Source organism: Crocodylus porosus, unplaced genomic scaffold, assembly GCF_001723895.1.
Source record: "Crocodylus porosus isolate Cpor-Errol unplaced genomic scaffold, CroPor_comp1, whole genome shotgun sequence".
In the NCBI taxonomy this organism is placed as follows: domain Eukaryota; kingdom Metazoa; phylum Chordata; order Crocodylia; family Crocodylidae; genus Crocodylus; species Crocodylus porosus.
The window spans coordinates 12,527,238-12,548,444 of record NW_017728909.1 but is presented as its reverse complement, the minus strand read 5'-3'; the positions used below and the strand labels follow the sequence as shown (position 1 = coordinate 12,548,444).

Sequence of the window (21,207 nt, the reverse complement as noted above, 5' to 3'; positions counted from 1 at the left end):
GTGAATGTTATGCAAGGAGACTTGCCTAGTGTTAAACTTAACGTAGTTGAATCAGTTACATCAGAGAGAGTTTTTCTTCCAAATCAACCCCTAAACAAGGTTAAGATGTCATTTGAATTATTTAAAGAAAAAAAAAAAGAAAGTAAAGACCTCCGTAAATATTTTCTTTTGCCAAATTTAATGTCCTGCCAGAATATCTTGGAATATTATTTCTTACTTAAGCCTTCTTATCCTTTTAGAACTGTGAGTGTAACATTGTCAAATATGGAGACTTGACTGTGCCAATGTAAAAGATAATATATGAATAACTGATAGACAATGACAAGGCAAGCTTACATGTCTGTTTTTAGTATCTTCTTATTGTATGCAAAGCTTAAAATGTTTTTATGGTCTTAGAATATCTTCCTCCAACGGAAGCTGAATCATGGCCCTACCTGTCTCTGACAGTTCCTTGAGACCATTTAGGAGAATGCAGTCTTTCTAGAATTAGTGATTTGTGTTCTAAAATGTCTTTCCCAACATGTATACATCTAACATCCATTGCTTTTCTTTTCCTCCTCAGATGGACCTCCAGTTGTAGCTCATTATGATATATCTGACACAAACTCTGATCCAGAAGTGGTTAACGTGGACACGCTTTTGGCAGCTGCAGTAGTTCAAGAGCACAATAATTCTGTAGGAAACCAGGACACGGGACCTACCTGGAGGACCCGAGGGATGCTGGAGGAACTGAATGCTGATGCAGGTTTGTCCAAATTACCTTTGTCTGATGTTGTGGCATACAAGTGGTCTAACAGTGGCTATAGTATTTATGGTACAGCCAGTCATATTGAAGAAACTTTAATCTAGGATGGACCTGGCTCTTATTTAGACACCAATTCTGCCAGCCTGTATTATGCTGAGTATTTTCTGGGTCCACAACTAATTCTATTGAAATAAATAAGACTCCTAATACATGGGACAATTCAGAATGAATAAAGGTGACAGTAGCAGGCCCTCTGTATGTAACAGCAACTAATAAAAGAGTAGATGTTATAGTTATAGTTAAATGTAAGGTAAGATGTGACCAGCTAATACTGAGGATAACTGTAGTCTGTTTCTAATGAAAATTGAATCACTCCCATAAGTGCTTGCTTGCTTGTTTTTCAATACACTCCTAAAAGCAAAACCCAGCAAGGTTAACTTGCCTCTTCATTTGTCAGTGGCAAATAAAGTGAATCTAGTACAGAGTAGCATGTGTCCCTCTCTTGGATGAGACCTTTTGAAAGCCAAAGACTTGAATTCGGCAATGCAGTAGGCATTTTTGCACCAGGGTCAACAGAACAAGCTAGCACATGCTTAACTTTAAGCTCTTAAGTAGTCATGTCAAAGGTAATCATGGTTAAATTAAGTCTGTGCTTAAGATGAGGGAGGCTAGGCATGAGGGGCAGGAAAGGTGTTGTGTGTCTTCAGGCCACTGACCAGGAAGAGCAGCTTGCTGGTGAGTGATGATATGAAAAGAACAGAGTGGAGAGCTTGTTCTGCTCTCAGAAGGCTTGAAGACTCTCGGTTTGTTGAACCATTTGTTCAGGGAGGAAAGTTGTAGGCGCCACTGAGAGTGGGCTGAGCAGTTTTTGCCAGTTCTGTTTGCCATATGGCTGGGCTACATCAACTGAAGTTTCATTTAAAAAACTTGCGAATTAAATTTCTCTAGGTTGTTTATGGTTGCAACAAAACTTTGCAGGATGAGACCTAAATGGAGCTGATGACGTGCCCTCTGCTTTACGGTGGAAACAGATGTCACCTTTCATTGCCTTTGTGCTGTCCTGAACACTTTTATGGCAGCACAAAGACCAAGCAAACAGATGTCCGTGCCCCTTGCAGTGTCGCAAATGCCCAAAATATGTGGCTGTGGCAAAGGTGGTATCAATTTGTACCACTACGTAATCATGTGTGTCTGTTCACTTTTATGGTGTGAGTGTGCCAGCAATCTGAAGCTGCCTGCCCTCTCCAGCCACCCCAGGCAGGTGTTCTGGGGGCTTGAGGAGCTGTTTCCTGTATACCCTGGAAATTCCCACCCAGGATCAGGCCCCAGAGGCACCTGCCCAGAGTTCCCTGCTCACAGAGGAGCGCCTGGGGATTCTTGGGGTAAATTTCTGAGAGTGAGGAAAGGCAGAGGTTCCTGGGGTCATCTCAAAGAGTGGAAAACCAGGCAGATGGGCTGGAGTTCCTGGGGCACCTAGGACTGGGCCTCTCGAGCTCCTTTGCCTTTCATCCCACCCATTGATGCTGTGTGATAACAGCATCATATGTTTCACCCAGTGAAATGGATTGACTGTGGTGTGGCGCATCCCAGCAGAGCTGTTCTGCTTCCTTGACATCTGTTTCTAGCCTCAGTCTGCCTTCCTCTTTGTTCTAGGTACTGCTGTCTATATTGTGACAGTTCAGTAGGGCATCCAGTTGCTCTCAGGGTTTGCTGGGGAAGGTTGCAAGTAATTCATGCATTTCTTATTAAATGTAAAGTCACCATAGCCATAAAATGGAGATCCAAGGAAGACAAGTATTCCCTTCCAAGTGCCCAAAACCTCCTGTAATTGCCTCCTGTACGCAGTGCCAAATCTTCCTCTGTGCGAATAGCCTCAGCTGTCCCTTGTTGGTTACTGAAACCTCTGGCTTTCCCCACACAGATTTATCGTTGTCAACTTTTGTTAACCTATAAGTGTGCAGCATGTTGAAATATTTAGGGCTACATAGAATAAATTGAGTCCCTTGAAAGACATGAAGTGTGTAGTGTACTGGAATTTAGTTGCAGAAGAACAGAGAGGGAAGCAGGTGCAGGGTGAATAGTATGGCACACATCCTGTTCGTATTTTTAGGTCTCTAGCTCCTTGGGGCAGGGAGCCTTGGTTATCCTGATAGTTGGAGAGCTGGGAGTTTTGGTTTTATGTGGCGATTCTAAAACTTATTTTCAAGGCAGATGATTATAAATGGTTTCTGAGTACATTCAGGGTGCAAATACTGTTCAGCTTTTTAATCAGTCACATGTGAAGATGAAATGAGGGAAACCTAGAAAATGTAGCAGTGATGTTGTCTCCATTCAGGTGGAAACAGCCCCATAATTGCGTATTGTTTTTCTGTATTTAAAAAACAGAAGATACTCTTGGTCTGATCTATGCTGAAGCTGTGGGGCTTTCTTTTCTGTGACCTAATAACATGGGTGAAACCAACACTGCACATCCTGCCATCCCTTGGCAAGTTCTGAAGTATTCTGCAGTGTTTATCAGGCTCCAGGAAAAGCAAGTCTTTGAAAATTCTCCAAATAAGTGGGAGCAGCACAAGTGCATACAATCTAGGCTGATCAACATAACTCTAGGTCAGTGACTCGCCATAAGATCCTTTGAAAGGTGCCAGGGGTTGTGGGGAGATAAGCAGACAAGTACAGACTCAGGCTTGTCCTTGCATGCCTGATTGCCCACGCCCACTGGCCCCTCTACAAGGAAGTAAGCAATGCAGTGGCCAGCAGGGCAAACAACACTGGCATGTATCAACCGATGCATCTTGTGTAAAACTAAGGAAGTGATACTCCCGCTGTACTCAGCACTGGTGAGGCTGTAGTTGGAGTACTGTGTCCAGTTCTGGCTGCCGTGCTTCAATAAGGGCGTGGAAAAACTTGAGAGGATCCAGAGCAGAGCCACCATATGATCAGGGGACTTGCAAGATGAGCCATACAAGGAAAGGCTGGGGGACCTGGGCCTCTTTAGCCTGAAGAAGAGAAAGCTGAGAGGGGACTTGATAGCGGCTTACTGCTGTATCAGGAGTGCATCAGGAGCTTGGTGAACAACTGTTCGCTAGGGCACCCTAAGGAAGACCAGGACCAATGGATAGAAACTCCTGGAAGGCCGCTTCAAGCTTAATACCAGGAAAAGCTCCTTCACAGTCAGGGTGTCCAGACTGTGGAATAAACTCCCTCCAGAGGTGGTGCAATCACCTACCCTGGAGGTTTTCAAGAGGACACTGGACAATCACCTTGCTGAGGTCAGCTAACCCCAGTTGTCTTCCTGTTTAGAGTAGGGAGGCTGGACCCGATGATGTGCAAGGTCCCTTCCAGCCCCTAACAATCCATGAGTAAGCACTATAATGCATGCATTTTAATTTTGAAACTAGTTGCCACTCAATTCACAAAAATTATGAAGGAGGTACCATAAGTCCAAAAAGATGGAGAACCACTGCTCTCAGTTAACTGAAGTCAGGGATATATAGTAAAATTCGAAGTATTGTGAATGCAAGGCAGGTGAGGACCTATGTGAAATGTATTTTTCCTGAACTTGGTGGAGAGTTGCAAGTTCCAAAGCTTGTATAAACTAATTGCTGTTTTCTAGTCTTGCTGCCCTTTTCTGTTGTGTCCAGGACAGATTAAGTTGGAAACAGTATTTTCAAGCCCCTTAAGTAGCCTTTGTGTTCATCCAACCTCTTTCTAGAAAACCACCAGCTTTCTGGGTAGTAATCTATACCACCTTCTGTTCAGTTAGTGTTGCTGTTTTAATGAAGTGCTGCGGGAGGACTAATAACTGCAGGCAGTAATAGCCACATTCATGCACATGCGTTCATGCCACAGTGTAGTGCTACATGTGTTGAGAAGCAGATCTCATGGCTGTCCCCCAAACAGAAAGCAGTATAGCCACACTTTGTGTAGCACTGTGCTGTGTCTCCGAGCAGATCCAACAGGACACTGCCTGGAACTGCAGGAAAGTCTTGGTGGGGATTGGGGGAGCGGAGACAGTTGACCTATTCAGGATTAACTTTCCAAATCCAAAACAAAAGAGTCTTTGGGAACACTAAGACACAACATTGAAATCCTGGACTCTCCTGAAAAATCAGGACAGTTGGTGGCTTTCATGTATTCAGGGGCGTAACTGGCAAGTATTGCTCCCTGGAAAGTTTCGTAGATTCATAGTAGCTAGGGTCAGGAGGGACCTGAACATATAACCTAGCCTGACCGCCTGCCACAGGCAGGAATGAATGCTGGGTTCACGAGACCCCAGACAAGTGATCGTCCAACCTCCTCTTGAATTTGCCCAAGGTAGGGGCGAGGACCACTTCCCTGGGAAGTTGGTTCCAGATTTTGGCCACCCTAACTGTAAAATATTGCCTTCTGACCTCTAACCTAAACCTATTCTCCATCAGCTTTTTAGTGTTGGTGCACAGTTCAGATCAGTGGCCAGAGCTTTATTTCTGCATAGGGGTGGCATCCTCCCCACCATGACGCAGACCACCAGTTTTTGTTGCAGAAACAAAGGAGGTGATATCCCTGTGTCCGGTTCCTTGTCACCACTCTCTCACAGCAGTGAATCTCTGGCTGCTGTTTCTCCTACACCACCACCTCCTCCCGCTGTCAGGGCCATTGCAGGGAAGGTACAGGACTATGTATGACGCCTAGGAAGTTGTGGCTAAGCAAATATTTTGGGCGCTTCTGCAAGTGCTGACCTTGGGCGGTAAACAAAATACCTCTTGTGCATGTCCACCTGATGCTAAGGAAAGCAAGACATTAGCAGACTAGGTATGTTACTGGGCATAGAATTTGTGTGCTAGACTTGGGCTTCCTAGATATGGTTTATCCTGTTTGCCATAATCCTGATCTGTCCCCCTACTTCTGATGGAGGTGCATCTTTTTCTGTTGCTTGTGCTAATCATGGTTTCACTGTTGCCAGCTTCTTTCACGTCTGTGTGTTTGGAGTTGTTAAGCAGTGGTCTTATCTAACCCTGTTCCTTGGCACTTCCATTTCATGCTTCACAACATGCCAGCCACTTTTAGCTGAAAAATTATGCATTTACAATCCAGTATTTGGGATCGCTGGCAATCTGCTAACACTTTCTTAGGGATGCCCAGTTGGACTTGAATGAAGAGTTTATCCAGCCTTGACTATTTACTCATTTATAGGCAGCTCGCAACTTTGTCTTTTTTTTTCTTTATAATTTATACATTTATGAGGTGGAAGCCCCCCATATGTATCAGGCCAGGACTTTCCTTCCCTTTCTAACCCTATTCGCAAGTCATCCCAAAAGCAGTGACCAAGGAAGCTGGGTCAGTCTCATTAAGTATGGTGAGGTAGCCACCCAAATTCAGTCATAGACATGAAAGATAGAGAAACTTTATTAGGTCATCTAATCTGTTCCCCCCCCCACACAGAGCAGGGTTATTTCCATCGGTGTATTCTCTGGCCTTGTATTTTGTCTTGGCCACTTTTTAAAAAACTTCCAGTGGTGTGGTTTGCAACAGACCCCCAAGATGTTATTCCACTGTCTTAATAGACTTCACTATTAGCAGGTTTTCTCAGGTGTTCATCCTAAATGTAGTTCGTTCTTGCTCCAAGCTTATTTACTTCTTGCACCACCCTAAAGTACAAGTTCTACGAGTGCTTAGGCTTTCTTATTGGTAAAAGTTATGATGTCTTGTCCTCTTCCTGCCCCTCCTCCATTTTCCTTTTAGCTGGTTGTCAGCCAAGCTAGATATCCTGTCTGATTAGTTTTCCTTTATATACTCCTCTTGTTGAATGATACAGTTGTGTGAGCTACTTCCTTACACAATAGAAAAAGCAAGCTTTTTTTCTTCAAGTCTGTCCAACATCCTCAGATCACCGCTAAGCACTTAAGAGATACAGACTTTAATTTTCCTTGGTGACTGGGAGTAGTTGATCTTTTATGGGATCTATCACCATAGTACCAAAGGCTTTTTGGGTCTGATTATCTCTCTTAGGTGTTTCTGTGTGTTTGTTATCTAATATCTCTAAAACAAAGCTTCACTGTAAGATTCAGTGTGTTCCATTTAGAGTTAGGGCTTTGTCTGCTGTGCATTGTTAATGTAGCACATGGCAGGGGATGTAAAACCTCACTGCTTTCTACTTATGGTCTCCTTAATGAATCCCTCAAATGAATAATCCCTGAGGGAGCCTATTAAAACAACAACTCTGCCCTACACAGATCTTGACAAAACTTGTATAAAAACACTTGTTTTTTCAAATCGAATCCCCAGCAATAGCTTTGTATATTGCATATTTCTAATGCATCTCTTGCCCTATATTATTCAGGCTGTTCTTCTGAAGTCTACAGGGCCATTTGTAATAAAAATACCAGAATTATTTTCATGCAGGCGTGACGCCAGTAAAAACTACTACTGTATATTTAGCATTATGTTTCCTCTTAAATGCCTTTAAAATAAATTCATTGCTAATAACAAGTTCTGTAACGGTTCAAATCTTCATTATCCCCTTGAAAGATGCAGGCAGGTGGTGGCCATTATAAAAGTGTGTCTGCATCTCTACTCTCATGGACCCAGAGGGACAGATTTACCGCTTCAGCTTCGTCTGTGCAAAAATGAAGTTGGTTTCCTAGATATGGGGACTTTGCTATCTTTAACTTTCCCTGAGCCTGATGGAGGGCATGTGAGCCCGAAAACTTGCAGAAAAACATATATTCTTTTGCAGTTTCTCAGTTGGTCTAATACAAGGTATCGTCTCTGAACCAAGAGTTCTAGAGTTTTGCATTCCGCATCTCCTACACATTGATGTTAGGTCACCTTTGTGGATAATAATTCAGTTTTCATGCCTGTGTCTTTGGTAAGACTTATAAAGGTCAAATATGGTAATTTGTTTTCATTAGGAAGACCCCTGTCTCCTAGGAATAGCTATTTGAGATGACCATCATTTCCTAAACCATCAGATAGTCTTATATGGAACGAGTCCTGGTTTCTGCTGAGCATAGCTGGTTTTGTAGCAACAGCTTAAAGATGGCAGAATGTGGTGGAGTGGCTGGAAGAAAGTTTTCAGCACAAAACTGCCTGTTTGTTGGTTAGGTGCCCCAGGTTAGGTGTTTAGCTTAGCTGACCACCAGCTAAGGGGGACATGGAGGAGGAGGAAGGGGCAGCTAAGCTAAACACCTAATCTGGGGCATCTAACTGTACGGTTTAGAAAACCTCTAAGCCCTTGGAGAACTGGTTATACCTTAGGGTGGTTCAAACGGGCAGGACAGACTACTAGTGGCATCCTAGAGAAGACTCCTCCCCAGTTGGACGGTGGAATAGAGACGTGGGGTGAAATCCTAGGAGATAGTTTGAGACCTAGCCAAGACAGCTTTCCTGCTGGAAGGCACTGGCAGTCGAAATCTTTCCCTCCTTTAGCATAAGGTACAGTTTGGCCTGGATGTAGCTTGTCTCCAGGTAGTAAGGGGGGTAAGTATTTGTAATGTATTACAGGCAAAGAACCTAATTCTTTTAGAAGTGGGAAGCTTTTGATACACTAACATTAGGTATTATTTATGGTTATGTGACGGCTTCATTGCCTAAATGAGGATGTCCAACTGGTGGCTTTTGGGCTGAATGTAGCCCCCAAGGGGTTAATCTACAGGCCCTGGGCTCCCCCTGTACCGCTATAGCTTTGGTTGCAGTAGGTTGGGGTGGGGAAGCCCCACGCTGTCTGTGTACAGTGCAGTGGTGGGGGATACCCCTGTGGGAGGCACTTGGCTCACACTGGTCCCTGTACCAGGAGAAGTTAGCCCTGGCCAAAACCATTAAAAACCCCATTGGACAAATCCTGTGAATATCCAATATCAAAGCTATCCTGCTTTAGCAGAGAACAGCACAGGCTGATCTAACTGGTTTTTCCAGTCTTAGATACTTTGATTTGTGCTTAGTTTGAGGAGAAATATTTTTCACCAATGGATTTGCAAGTTGTGAAGTATGTTAAAATTCTGGGTCTGTTTGTATTTTCCTTCTGTACAGGCCACTTGGATCCAGGATTCCTAGCAAGTGAAAAGACCTCTTGTGGCAATGCCCAGATCAATGAAGAAATTAACATTGCCTCTTCTGATAGTGAAGTGGAGATTGTGGGAGTTCAGGAGCATGCAAGGTACTCATTTTTTTTTTTTCCTTTTGATGTGGAGTCCTTCATTTTATCATAGGACTTGAATAGGCAAAATAAATGAGGAGGGAAAATGCAGGCTGAATTGTAGTGTTACAGCTCTTCAACCATGACTGATGCCAGAAGTCCAGAAGATATGCTGTTCCTGTGCTTTGCCCATCACTTTGATACTAAAGTGCCTACTTTCTTTAGTCTGGTAATGTTTCCACATTAAGTGTTTGATTTGATATAAGATACACTAATAGGCTAAGTATTGCTGCTACTGGAATCACTTGCTTAATTCATCTCTGTGCATATAAAAACATTAATAGGCTAGACAATGTTTTGTGGTTTTTTTTTTTAAGGGCTTCCCGTGTGCAAGTATGTATGTGTGGTTTTGTTTTGTTTTGTTTGGTTTGGTTTTTTTTACAGTTGGTTCCCTTTAAACAAAGTATATTAAAAGTTGTCAGGATATTTGATTTCATTCCTTATTTTAAGAAGGAGGAAGGCTGTATGCACTGTAACAGTGAATGTTGTAAATGTAAGGAGGCCTGCTGGATCTTAAATTTAACTAACGCTTATGGATGTTAATTTTATTTGAAGATGCAGGCCAGTCCCACCTGGAGACTAGTGTTTAGGATCATAACGTTCCTCAGGTGGCCTTGCTGCCACATTTGTATTTAAGCTTCACTTATCCCTTTTCTTTTCATGCTTCCTTTCACCATTTAGTTGGTTCATGGTGCCATAAGCCTTTTAAGATTGGGGCATAGACATGCCTTTTTTCAGCCCATGGAGCTGAATTGGTAAAACACAATTGCGGTTGTAGAGGGAATCAGTTAGGCAGGCTGAGGCAGGACTGGAGCGTAGGCTGGCTACAACAATCAAGGACAATAAAAAGTCCTCCTACAGATAAATAGCGAGCAAAAGGAAGGCACAGAGTAACATAGGGCCCCTGCAGGACAAATCAGGCAGGACAGTCGGTGGTTGACGCAAGAAAAAAGGCAGACCTCTTCAATGAGTTCTTTGCTTCAGTATTCCTAAGTACTGACCAAGACAATCCTCCCACCTTGAACATAGCCAGATGTCCAAAAGGCACCAGACCACCAAAGGTTAGTGCTGACTTAATTAAGGAGCACTTAGAGGGGCTGGATGGGTACAAGTCAGCTGGCCCGGGCTACCTCCATCCACGGGTGCTGAAGGACTTGGCCGGTGTCGTAGCTGAGCTGCTGGCATGGCTGTTTGGGCACTTATGGTACTCTGGCCAGGTCCCTGAGGATTGGAAAAGGGCCAGCATGGTGCCCATTTTTAAGAAGGGATCAGCTGGGTAACTTTAGGCCAGTCAGTCTTACTCTATCCTTGGAAAAATACTGGAAAAGTCATCAAAGAGTGCATTTGTGAAGGCCCAGCAGGGGAAATGATGCTGAAAGGAAACCAGCATGGGTTCATCACAGGTAGATCCCGCCTGGCAAACCTTATAGCTTTAATGACCAGGTCACACATTGCCTTGATACAGGAGCTGAGGCTGATGTCATCTACCTGGACTTTAAGAAGGTCTTCAATACAGTTTTGCATCCTATTCTCATAGGAATAGGAGCACCCTCTCCCAAGTTCACAGATGATACTAAGTTATGGGGCAAAGTTAACACACGGGAGGGCAGGGAGCAGAAACAGGCCGATTTGGACAGGTTGGATCAACGGGCAGAAAGAAATAGGATGCAATTCAACAAAGATAAATGTAAGGTACTCCACCTCGGGAGGAGGAATCCCCAGCACATCTACAGGTTGGGGGAATGACCTCCTCCACGGCTGAGAGGGATCTTGTAGTCATAGTTGACTCCAAGATGAACATGAGCTGGCAGTGTAACGAGGCCATCAACAAAGCCAGTTGCACCTTGTCATGCATTAGCAGATGCGTGGCCAACAGAGCGAGGGAGGTGATGCTCTGCCTCTATGCGGCACTGGTCAGGCTGCAGTTGGAGGACTGTGTCCAGTTCTGGGCGCCGCCCTTCAAGAGGGACACGGAAAATCTGGAGACGGTTCAGAGGGTCCTTTGCTTGATTAGTGGCCTCTGTGCAAGACCCTACAAGGGGAGGTTGAGGAATCTGGATCTCTTCAGCCTCCGCAAGAGACATCTGAGGGGAGAACTTGTAGCTGCCTATATGTTTATCAAGGGAAGACAACAAGGAAGTGGAGATGCGCTATTTATCAGAGCACCCCTAGGAGTACTAGGAATGATGGCTGCAAACTAGTGGAGAGTAGATTCAGGTTAGACATTAGGAAGACATTTTTTACAGTGCAGGTGGCCAGAATCTGGAACAGTCTTCTAATAGAGGTGGTACTATCACCTAACTTTGAGGTCTTCAAGAGGAGGCTTGATAGACACCTGGCTGGGGTCGTTTAACCTTGGTCCTCTTTCCTGCCAAGGGCAGGGGGTCGGACATAGTGATCCTTTGTGGTCCCTTCTGACTACAGTCTATGAATTGTGTACACAAAGTGCTGCCTGGAACATGCATAGGCAGCCTGTGGCCGGGGTGGGGTGGGCAGGGATGTGTCGTGGCAAGGGTAATATAACCAGAGCTCTGTACCCTGCATACTCCTTCACAGGGCTGGGAACGAAGTATCCAATGTGGAGCATCCACATTGTGTCCTTTATGGTCCTGGACACAATGTAGCCCTGTGGCATTTGGGGTGGGAAGGAATATAAGGATGACAGTCTTATGATGTGTTGAGAAACCTTTTGGGGTCTGTCCTGCTTGGGAATAGATGAATTCAGTAGGCACTGTCCCAGTTGAATGTCATCCAGTACATGTACTCTATGTGAAAACTTACTTGTAGAGGACTTACCAATGCCATTTACTCGTTTGCATCAGTATTGATAAATGCCATTGAGACAAAACAGTGTGGGGATTCCTGTCTTGATTCAATACGCAGCTACTGGTGAACGCTATGCTTAGTGGGCATCGGGTTGTTCAAGCAGGGGTGCAATTCCAGGCTCTTCAACAATAGAGACTGGTTAGAAACTCATTTCACACTTCTTTTTTACTTGAGTCATCTGCAGCTGCATTTTTCCTTTGTGCTCATCACCATTCTGCCATATCTGGGGAGACCGTATCTCATCGGTTCCTCTTGAAAGTTGCCTCTTGTGGTTGTTTGTATCCTGTTTAGAATTTTATTTCTCTTTCAGGTCTAGGCTTGCAGTTACGAAGTATTGATGGGATTCTGGCAGGGTTGTCATTTGGAAAAGGTTTTAGGTTTTTGATCAGTACTTTCTGCATACTTCTTGAGACTTGGATTCAGTTCTGTTGCTTGCACTGTTTATTTTTATGTGCTCCATCTTCCATGTTGTTGCTGAATTGGTGTGGGATATTGAACTCCTGAGTTTGTGTCTCCTTCATTTGTCATTTTCCAGATTCTTAGCGAGTTGGTGGTGATTTTCATCATTCAAAACTATTGGGCATTTCCTAGAACACAGCCCATTTGATAGTCATGTGCTGTTTTTGTTCAGTTTTGTTTAATTTTGTTTAATAGATTTTATTTTCATGCGTGTATGTAAAACAATCTTCCACTGTTTCTCCCTCTTCTGGTTTTGTTGCCTTTTACTTGAAGATGTCTCCACCTTAGCCACAGGTTGGAAAGCATGTTTCTTGAGCTACGTTTGATTGAGCTACTTTTGCTCTTGGCTACTTTGTGTGAATTGTTCAAGGGTATGACTTTTTTTGTTTTGTTTTGGTTAAGTATCATTTCCACGCAGCATTTCATAGACAGATTTATCATCTTCAGGGGGAGAAGATACTTTGGGGTTTTAGGTGTCTAAGAAGCTGTTGTTTTACACCGGGATGCTGCATTGTAACGGTGGTCCTAGGGACACGTTCCAGTACCATACAGTACATTTTCTTACGTCACTATGTTATGACTAAAAGCATTTAAAAAAAATCCTAAATACTGGATATGAACTCAAATCTTCCACTGCAGACAGGGAACCTTAGATAGATATTATTGGTCCCCAGAATACATGAGGAAAGCAATAGCTTGAGAAGCCATCCTGAACTTTTATATAGCTAAATAGCATATTAAAAGAAGAATAGGGTAGATGAATGCTGCGTTCTGATATTTTAAAGAGCGGTAAAGGAGATCTGATTTATCTTAAAATTATTTTGAGCAAAGGAAGATTGTCACCAAGCAGAATTAGAAAAATCTCAACCTCCCCCCTTAGAGAAGAGGTGGGAAATGTAACCTGAGCGGTTGTGAGAATTTTTTTCCAAACTGCATCATTTAAAATTGAAAACAAGCATGCATGCATGCATATGCATGTCTGTACACACACGTTGTAATAAACAGCAGGATGGGATGAAGGTTTTACTAGCATTTATTTAAGAACACTGCCAGTGAATGATGTGACAATCCTAAAAGAGTGCCAATCGCATATCATCCGTTTTCTAGTTTCTTCCTAATTATGAGCACTTCTCATGACACATACCCATATGCACTATAACAGTGAGAAGTAAGATGCAAATTAGCATAATTTAAGTGTGATTTAAAGTGTTCAAGCATGTATTTAACTTTAAACACAATGAAGTCTCATTTATTCAGATGATTACAAGCAGAAGTGATTTGCTGAATTAGGACCTTAGGTTTGTTCAGTACAGTAAACTGGCATTTGCCCAGATGTTGGCAATCTTGAATTAAGCTGGACAAAGGGAATGGCTTTATTTTTAAAAATAAATACAATACATAGTTACTTGCCATCTGTAATAATGGTAATATATGTAATATAAAGACAATTATGTCCTCTGTTAATAGGGACCCGTTTTCATAAATGGAAATGTTCTTTCTTTTTCTTGTCATGGTTTGCACCCTAGAAAAATTCCCCTGAAGTCCAGGGCCAGCCCCCAGGCTGGAGTTTCCAGCAGACCAACTGTTTCTTTGCCCCAGGACTGGGTAGGTTTCTGACTAGATCATGATGCCACGTGCTGTTGGGCAGATAATCTCTTGTAACAGGCATGCATGGTTCCCAGTGACTTTATCAGGGCCTCAGTCATATCCACTGGCAGCAGTTATTTATTTTTTGGTCTCACGGTCAAGGGCTTTCAGGTCAACATGTGTTGAAAAGCTGTAGCAAGTCCTGTGAGCGAGCTCACAAATGGAAAAGCTTGTGATCAAATTTTGGAGACAGATGTATATTAATCATGTGTAAATTAACATTGCAGCTGAGACTTTCATGGAACACTGATAGTAGTGCTAATATTTGTGCTCTTTGTTTTGCTGCAGGTGTGTACACCCTCGGGGAGGGGTGATTCAGAGTGTGTCTTCCTGGAAGCATGGCTCAGGCTCACAGTACATTAGCACTCGGCAAACACAATCATGGACAGCTGTGACTCCCCAGCAGAATTGGTCTTCGCCCCCAGAAGTAGTTGATCTCACATTGGATGAGGACACCAGGCGCAAATATCTACTGTAATGCAATGTCACTGTGTTTTTGCCCCTGCCCTTCCCCTTTGTGGCCCAGAAGTTCATTGTTATAGCTTCAGCTTCAGAAGCCTTGTTCCTGGCGTTAGGAATCCAAACTCATGGAGAAGTTGGTTTTCCATAAGAATGCAGTGTAATTTTAATATCACGTACCTTCTCAAAGGAAGATTTTTCCCAGTATGAAAACTTGGTAGCACTGAATTTAAATGACAACTACAGATATGCATAATGTGTGCGTGTGAATCTGAAGAAATAATTGTGTATACAGTTGCGGCCTCCCACCCTCTCCCATCTCTGACATCAAAATTATTTAAATTTATCGATCACACTGATTTTTCTTTGTAGAAGTTAGTGGTTTTGCTGTGTGAGCATCAGTAAGTTTAAGCAGTGCTGGGGCCCTGTTAACTTCACTGGAACTGCAGGTGCTCAGCATTTCTGAAAATAGGGCCAAGAGTATTTTATATCCAGGCTGATTTGGTCGTTTGATACAAAAGGCCCATGACGTGCACTGAAACAGCTTTTTAATTAAATGGAGTTTTTATTTTCTATGTAATTTATAGTTTACATGCTAGTCAGTGCTTTTAGTCTTCTGTCTACCTGACTGCTGTGCTTTACTGGTCATTTCATGCCTCTTGTGTATTTTTTAATAGTGACTTCAGAGCAGCTGATCATCACAAAGTATAAGAAAGTAGAGCATCATAAAAAGGCTGAGCCCTCCACGCCCATTTTTAAAACAGCCGTATACCTAGAATTTTAAGATCTTTCTGGAACGTTTTCTCGTGCTTCTCTCTTGTTTCCTTTCCCTTTCTTCAAATCCTGTAAGGCCCCATTCCAGCCAAGTACTTTACCATATGTGTAACTTGAAGCCCTGAAGTAACCCGCCTTGGAGTCAGTGGCCTGCTCAAATGTGTGAAACTGTGGCTGATACTGAAGTATTTTGTAGGACCGAGGCTAAAAGTTGTCATCCTTTGTTCTAGGCAGAAGTTGTCAGCCTTTGTTCTAGGCAGTTCTGCCCTGTTCTCCTAACCCCCTGGCCAAGCCTCGGTAGTCTTGGAATCTCCCTTCAGGGTCTCATCCTGGAAACACTTGCTATTAGATTGTGGAGCTTACTACAGCAAAAAAAAATAAAATTAAAAAAAATGGATAGTTCATTCTTCAGCTGTAGTCCTTGTAGTGAGTATTGGCATTTTTGGCCCTTAATCTGTTAAAGTGACTCTTGTTCAAGGCAAAAACCAAAGACTGAAAATAAGAAGGCATCCACCTTAAACATCGCCTGTGCAATTAAAATGTATCATTTTCTGATCAAAATGCTTTAAATGCATTTTTTACAGTGCAGACATGGGGGTTTTTACCACCTAGGGGTTAAACCATATGACAGATGGGACAACTTGCATCCTATTTTCATTTAGCATTAATTTGGGTAGGACACAATTTGCTTGGCTTGGAAAAAGCTGCATATTTGACAAGTTTTCTTTTTGGTGGCACAATTTCTTTTTTTTTTTTTTTTTTAGATCGATTGAATATATTTAATAACAACATTTCTTTGCTTCAAAAAGTGGAAAAGTTATGATTGCACTTTAAAGAATGTCTTGGTAACAAATTTGTGTCCTGGCCTAATGGTTTCTGAAACAATTATACTGTGATCAGTGTATTGCATGCCCATAACCTGAAGTACTTGGTACTTCTCACTTTTGTGTCTTTGTTTGGGGCTGGGAGGGAGTGGAGTGAATGTGATCCCTACTCATTGCAATAGAGAGAAGTCTGTAATCCCGGCACACCATAGTAATAGTGGCTATTGATCTTTTTATGCTAACTTGCTAATTGCATAACTCTTCCATCATTTTAGCAAACTGGCATCATAAAGTAAATTAACTTGGGGGCTGGACTCGATGATCTCCCGAGGTCCCTTCCAGCCCTAATGTCTATGTAATGTCTACGAAATTTAGTTTGGCTGCTTTTCACTGTTTCATGAAGTTGTCTTTTAAAGCTCAGTTTCTAAGAAAGCTGCAGGGACCTATTCATAGTCCTTCCATTAAAAAAACAAAATGCAAACTAATTCTGTTTTCAGTTTGTATATGATATGACTTCCATGTGTATATAAAAATGACTGCGTCCTAACTAAACTTCCTCCAATTGTGCACTGTGTTTGTTTAAACAAATCACGTATTTTAGCCTGATGCCAGTTTTCTTTTATTTAAGACACTACATATTTCTTTGACTCTTAACAAATTTTAAAGGGTATTGATCTGAAAACCACAATCACTGGATAGCTAAGACCTGTTTCTTTTTCTTGTTTTTTTTGGGGTGGGGGTGGGGGAGGGATGGGATTTTTTTTTTTTAGGGGGAGCAAGTTGTGCCTCGACATTTTTTTGCTCCTCTCAACAGGAAAGTGAAATATTAGCCATTGTATGGCTAAGAACCAGTGCACTTGGGGCCTGATCCAAAACCCATTGAAGTTGATGGTGAGCTTTTCCATTCATTTCAGTGTGCATTGGCTCAAGCCTTTTATGGTTCAGCAGTTCCTCTGTTGCTGGAGTTTGAACTTGGAATCTTCTGTATTGAAGACAAATCATTGCTTAGAGTTAAATGTTGAAATGTGCAACTCGAGTTAAAAATTTGGTTCTTCTTGACACTCATTATTTAGTTCTCTTTTCCATCTAGTATTTAATGGTCTTTGGAGAAAAAAATAATAATAAAAGAGTGTTATATATATAAATATATATAAATATATATATTTTTGGTGCAAGATGAGACCTTCTGTTTTTGAAACAAGTCTGTAGCATAAAGGTTAAACTATTTTAAGACAAAATAAAATAAAATAGAGTGTATTATTTAAACAATATTATCTTGTGTGGTATTTTTTTTCTACTTTCACTTAACGTGTTGATACTTTGCATGTCCATAAAATAAAGACTAGGCTCTGAAATTTGGTTCTATAGCTTCAGAATTCAGTCCTATTCCCTCCTTTTAACATCTTCCTTGATAGATAGATGTATGTTGTGGTGTTTGGGTTTTTTTTTTTCCTGATCCCAAAGGCATCTCTTTACTTCAGATGCAGTCCAGTATGACCATTATGGATTACAGCATTGGTGGAAGTTGATTTATAGCAGTGGTCTCCAGCCTTTTTAAGTAGATACCTTTTGCCATTTAAAAGCAACCCAAGACGCACACAGCAGATAAGTCTGTGGAGGGGGAAGGGTGGGGGGCAGATGAAGGCAGAGGGAGAAAAAATAGTTTGGGGGTGTGCCTCCCCAGCAGGTAAGTCCAACCCAGCTGGGGCCTCACTCAACTTACCCCAGTCCTGCCTTTGCAGCACCGTCCCTCACTGTGGGGGCCTCAGTCTAGCCCCCACCCCTTCCCTCCCCCACGGACTGACCTGCTGGATTGGGGCACACATGTACTCAGCCCCCAACCCCAGCCTTAGATAGACTCCAAGATGCTCCCAAGATCTACTAGTGGATCAAGATCCACTGGTTGGTGTTCACTGATTTACAGGCACTGGATACTAAATACCTACAGGACCTAGCTAGATATGGGTATTAAAAATGCAGATTTCTACCTGGCCATGTGCCTTCTACCCAACTTCAAATTTATCTGCTGAGACTCCCTGTATAGATGAAAATACAGCTCAGTGTCTCTTGACACTCCAAGATACAAAGCTGATACTCCATGCCTTACCCAGGACTGTCCCCAGCTATCTGAGAGCACATCTTTTCTTCTGTGGCTGTGGCCACCCATGACAACGTCATGTTGGACATGTGAAACTGCAGGAACTTCCCTGGGAATCAAATGTGGCCTGTAGAACTTATTCCAGGAGGAGATAAATATGTCTGGGACTTCTCGCCCCTTCAGAACTAAATGCAAAGGTCTCTTCTTTAAGTGAGCTGCCTGTACTTAGGCCTGGCCACACCTATGAGGTTTTGGGAGAAAGGAGAAGACCTGCTGCTTTTACAAGTCAAATCATGCAGTGGAAAGTTCTGTTTAGTATGGGCATCTATATCGGATGAGGAGGTTCCTGGGTAAAGTAGTGATACGGACCAGGCCCATTAAATACCAATGAAGGGCATTTTTGCATGTGTTCCTGGACGTGGCACTCAGCCCTTTAATTAGCAAGCCACTCTAATTAAAAGCGCCCACACATCATATGCATCAGTGTTGCCACATGTCCCTGCACTGAAAAAACGGCAGCAGGGCACTTTGAACTGAAGCTCATTGGATGTGTTTTATTTCAAAGCGCCCCACTACCATTTTGTCAGTGCAGAGACACGCACGGCGACACTGCCGTGTGGTGTGCGAGGCTGCGGAGACTGTTAATTTCTGTGTTCCAGCAGACTCGATGAATCGAGTCTTAATTAACTCCATTAATGAAGTCTGCTCCAATGTGCTGGATTTCCAGCGTGCCAGAGCGAGCTCCCTGCGTGCGAGTAGGAGCCCACAGGTACCGTCATACCATTTCAGTTCTTAACCTTTCTGAGGCTTGCACCAAAACAGTGCGATGTCTGTGAACGTCTGTTCTAACCACTTCTCTCTCTCAGTGTTTGTTTTTTTTAATTTACCTTCTTCATTACCAGAAGATGCCCAAAGCTTAGCCTTATGGTAAGGCATACAGCACTGGACGTACCACCTCCATATTGAACTCTTGCCTTCTGTTTCAATTCATGTTGCCACTAGGCTTTTACAGAAAACGTGATTCCTGGGACATGCAACATCAGTGAGAGCTAACAGGTCAGCTCCAATTTGGGGGAGGGAGAATAACTTGGAGGCAGAATGATTTCTTAATTTCTGAAAATGTTTCATTTGTGCTTTGGTAAGTGGATTGAAAGGTTGGTTTGTTTCACTGAGGCAACTGTAAATACGTCTGTGTCTTGCTGAAACGCTGTTTGTTCATTTTTCCCCAGTCTTGTGGCCGCAGTCTATGAATGGCAACTGCTATTGCTTTGTCTCCTAAAATGTCACTGAAGCATGGCTGCAATTTTCTTTTCTTTTTTCCAGGTAGAGGAAAGAGCAGCTTGCTCCCAAATGCTGAATCATTAACAACAGGTTGTACACTCAGTGGTCTTGGGTAAAAATAGGAATAATTTCCTCCTCGCGTTGAACTCAGACTCTGCCATGTATTTCCAAGGACCCACGTTTATCCGGGGAGCTGGGCTTAGCAAGACTTCAGCGTGTTCCTGTGCAGACTCTGTTCTAAAAGACTGCTTGAGACCATTGACTCACTGACACCACCCCCACATCCTTTGGTTGTGTTCTCCTGGAGGTTATTAGTCATCTGTGTTTACAATTTGCCTTAAAATTAAGATTAAGCCAGCTACTGGGGGAGGGTGTGGTGCATTTGTGAAATGGTAACTTAAGGGAGGGGATGGAACGGATCCAAGAGAACCAAGCAAAACAGTTCAGCTCCGAATTGCTTGGGTCTGCTGCCTTGATGTGGCTGTTTTGAGATCTCACACAAACCAGTGTGCAAGAGGCAAGTGAGAAACAACATTGGAGCCAGAAAGATGATGTGATGAGAAGAACATGTGTCATTTCCATTCAGTTGTTCATGGAAAGTCATAAATCTGTTTAATATGCTTTTGGTGATTTAGATTGAAATCTAAAAAAGTAAAGCATTGTGGAACCCTGGGCTGCCCCTCAGTGAGTAACTATACATTTTTTTTGCCTATTTAAGGTCCTGGTCTGTGCATCACTTTACACCTGCTATACTTCCCCTTTATTTTATAGGAGCACAAGACTGGGAGAACCCTCCTCAGTCATTGGGTCCAGCCCCCTGCCATCTCAGACCCTGTGGCATTTAATTCATAAACTGATCCCACTCCCTGTGAAGTCATTCTGGTTTTCCATCCCACTGCTCCTGTTGGAGGCCTGCATGGCTCTGAGGTGCCAAAACTTCTTAGTTTCTAAATCATCGTAGCCATTCATACCCATGTGCTTTTGTATCAGTATTGTCCTTTAGCTTAAATAGTCCCTTTCTCTCCTCTGTTTTAAATCCTTTACTATATAGAGAACAAACCTATCCCTTCTCAGCCTTCGCGCTGCTCAAACATGCCAAGCAATTTTAGTTTCTTCTCGCAGATTGGTCCGTCTGTTCCCCCGATCATTCGAGAAACTTTTCACTGACTCCTTCCATTGTGAATGCATCTTTCTTAAACATAGCTCACCAGAACTGAAAATAGTGTTTGTGGAGGTCTGACTAGTTCCTTGTACAGCGTCATTACTGTCCCACTATCTACTAGAAATACTTTGCCTGATGCATCCAAGGCCACATTTGCCTTTTTCATGACCTATATATACCACTGGTGGCTTTTAGTCAGGTCATGCTTGACACCCCCCTAGGTATTTCTAGTCTTTTTAACTGTTTCCAGAAGATGAGCTCCCAGCAATTCTTATTACTCGGTAAGTGCATGACCATGAACTACTGCATGTCCTCCTGCTTGCCTTTTCCCAGGCTTCAAGGTCATCTGATTCCCTCTGTCAAATATTCCCGTCCTCCTTATTCCAACTTTGTCATCAGCAAATTTTGGCAACAAGCTCCACCTTTTTGTAGCCATGTCACCTTGTGAATTATTAAATATAAGGACAAATGTATTAATAACCTCCTTCCAGCCCAGCTAAAGACTGGGTTTGTCTTCTCTTCAGTTGTCTTTAAAATGATTTAGGCCAGCGCTGCTTGACTTCCAGCTTGCACGCTCTGCTATCGGGCCTGTGGGGCCTGAAAATTTGGGAGCAGCGAGTAATGCTGCCAAATTGCCTGTGGGCTGGACATGGCCCTGTGCACTAGTCCACAGTGGGGTTGGCGCATGGGCTCATTCCATGACCTAATCTGGTTTATGGGGTTAGTCCCATTCACAGGATCACACCAAAGTGCTGACTC

At 42.9% G+C, this 21,207-nt stretch overlaps 1 protein-coding gene across 2 annotated transcripts in view; it reads left to right on the top strand.

Annotated features, from left to right (window-relative positions):
- The window catches only part of CUNH18orf25 (chromosome unknown C18orf25 homolog), a 64,271-nt gene extending 48,694 nt beyond the window's left edge, over positions 1–15,577 (top strand). The window contains exons 3-6 of one of the 2 annotated variants that reach the window (XM_019531812.1): positions 563–745; positions 8,753–8,879; positions 14,139–14,324; positions 14,987–15,577. In XM_019531812.1, the coding sequence (XP_019387357.1) occupies positions 563–745; positions 8,753–8,879; positions 14,139–14,324; positions 14,987–15,020 (530 nt within the window). In that variant the 3' untranslated portion in view covers positions 15,021–15,577. Of the gene's footprint in view, positions 1–562; positions 746–8,752; positions 8,880–14,138 lie in introns of both variants that reach the window. The other variant, XM_019531813.1, reaches the window with a different exon arrangement.
- Positions 15,578–21,207: the final 5,630 nt, after the last annotated feature.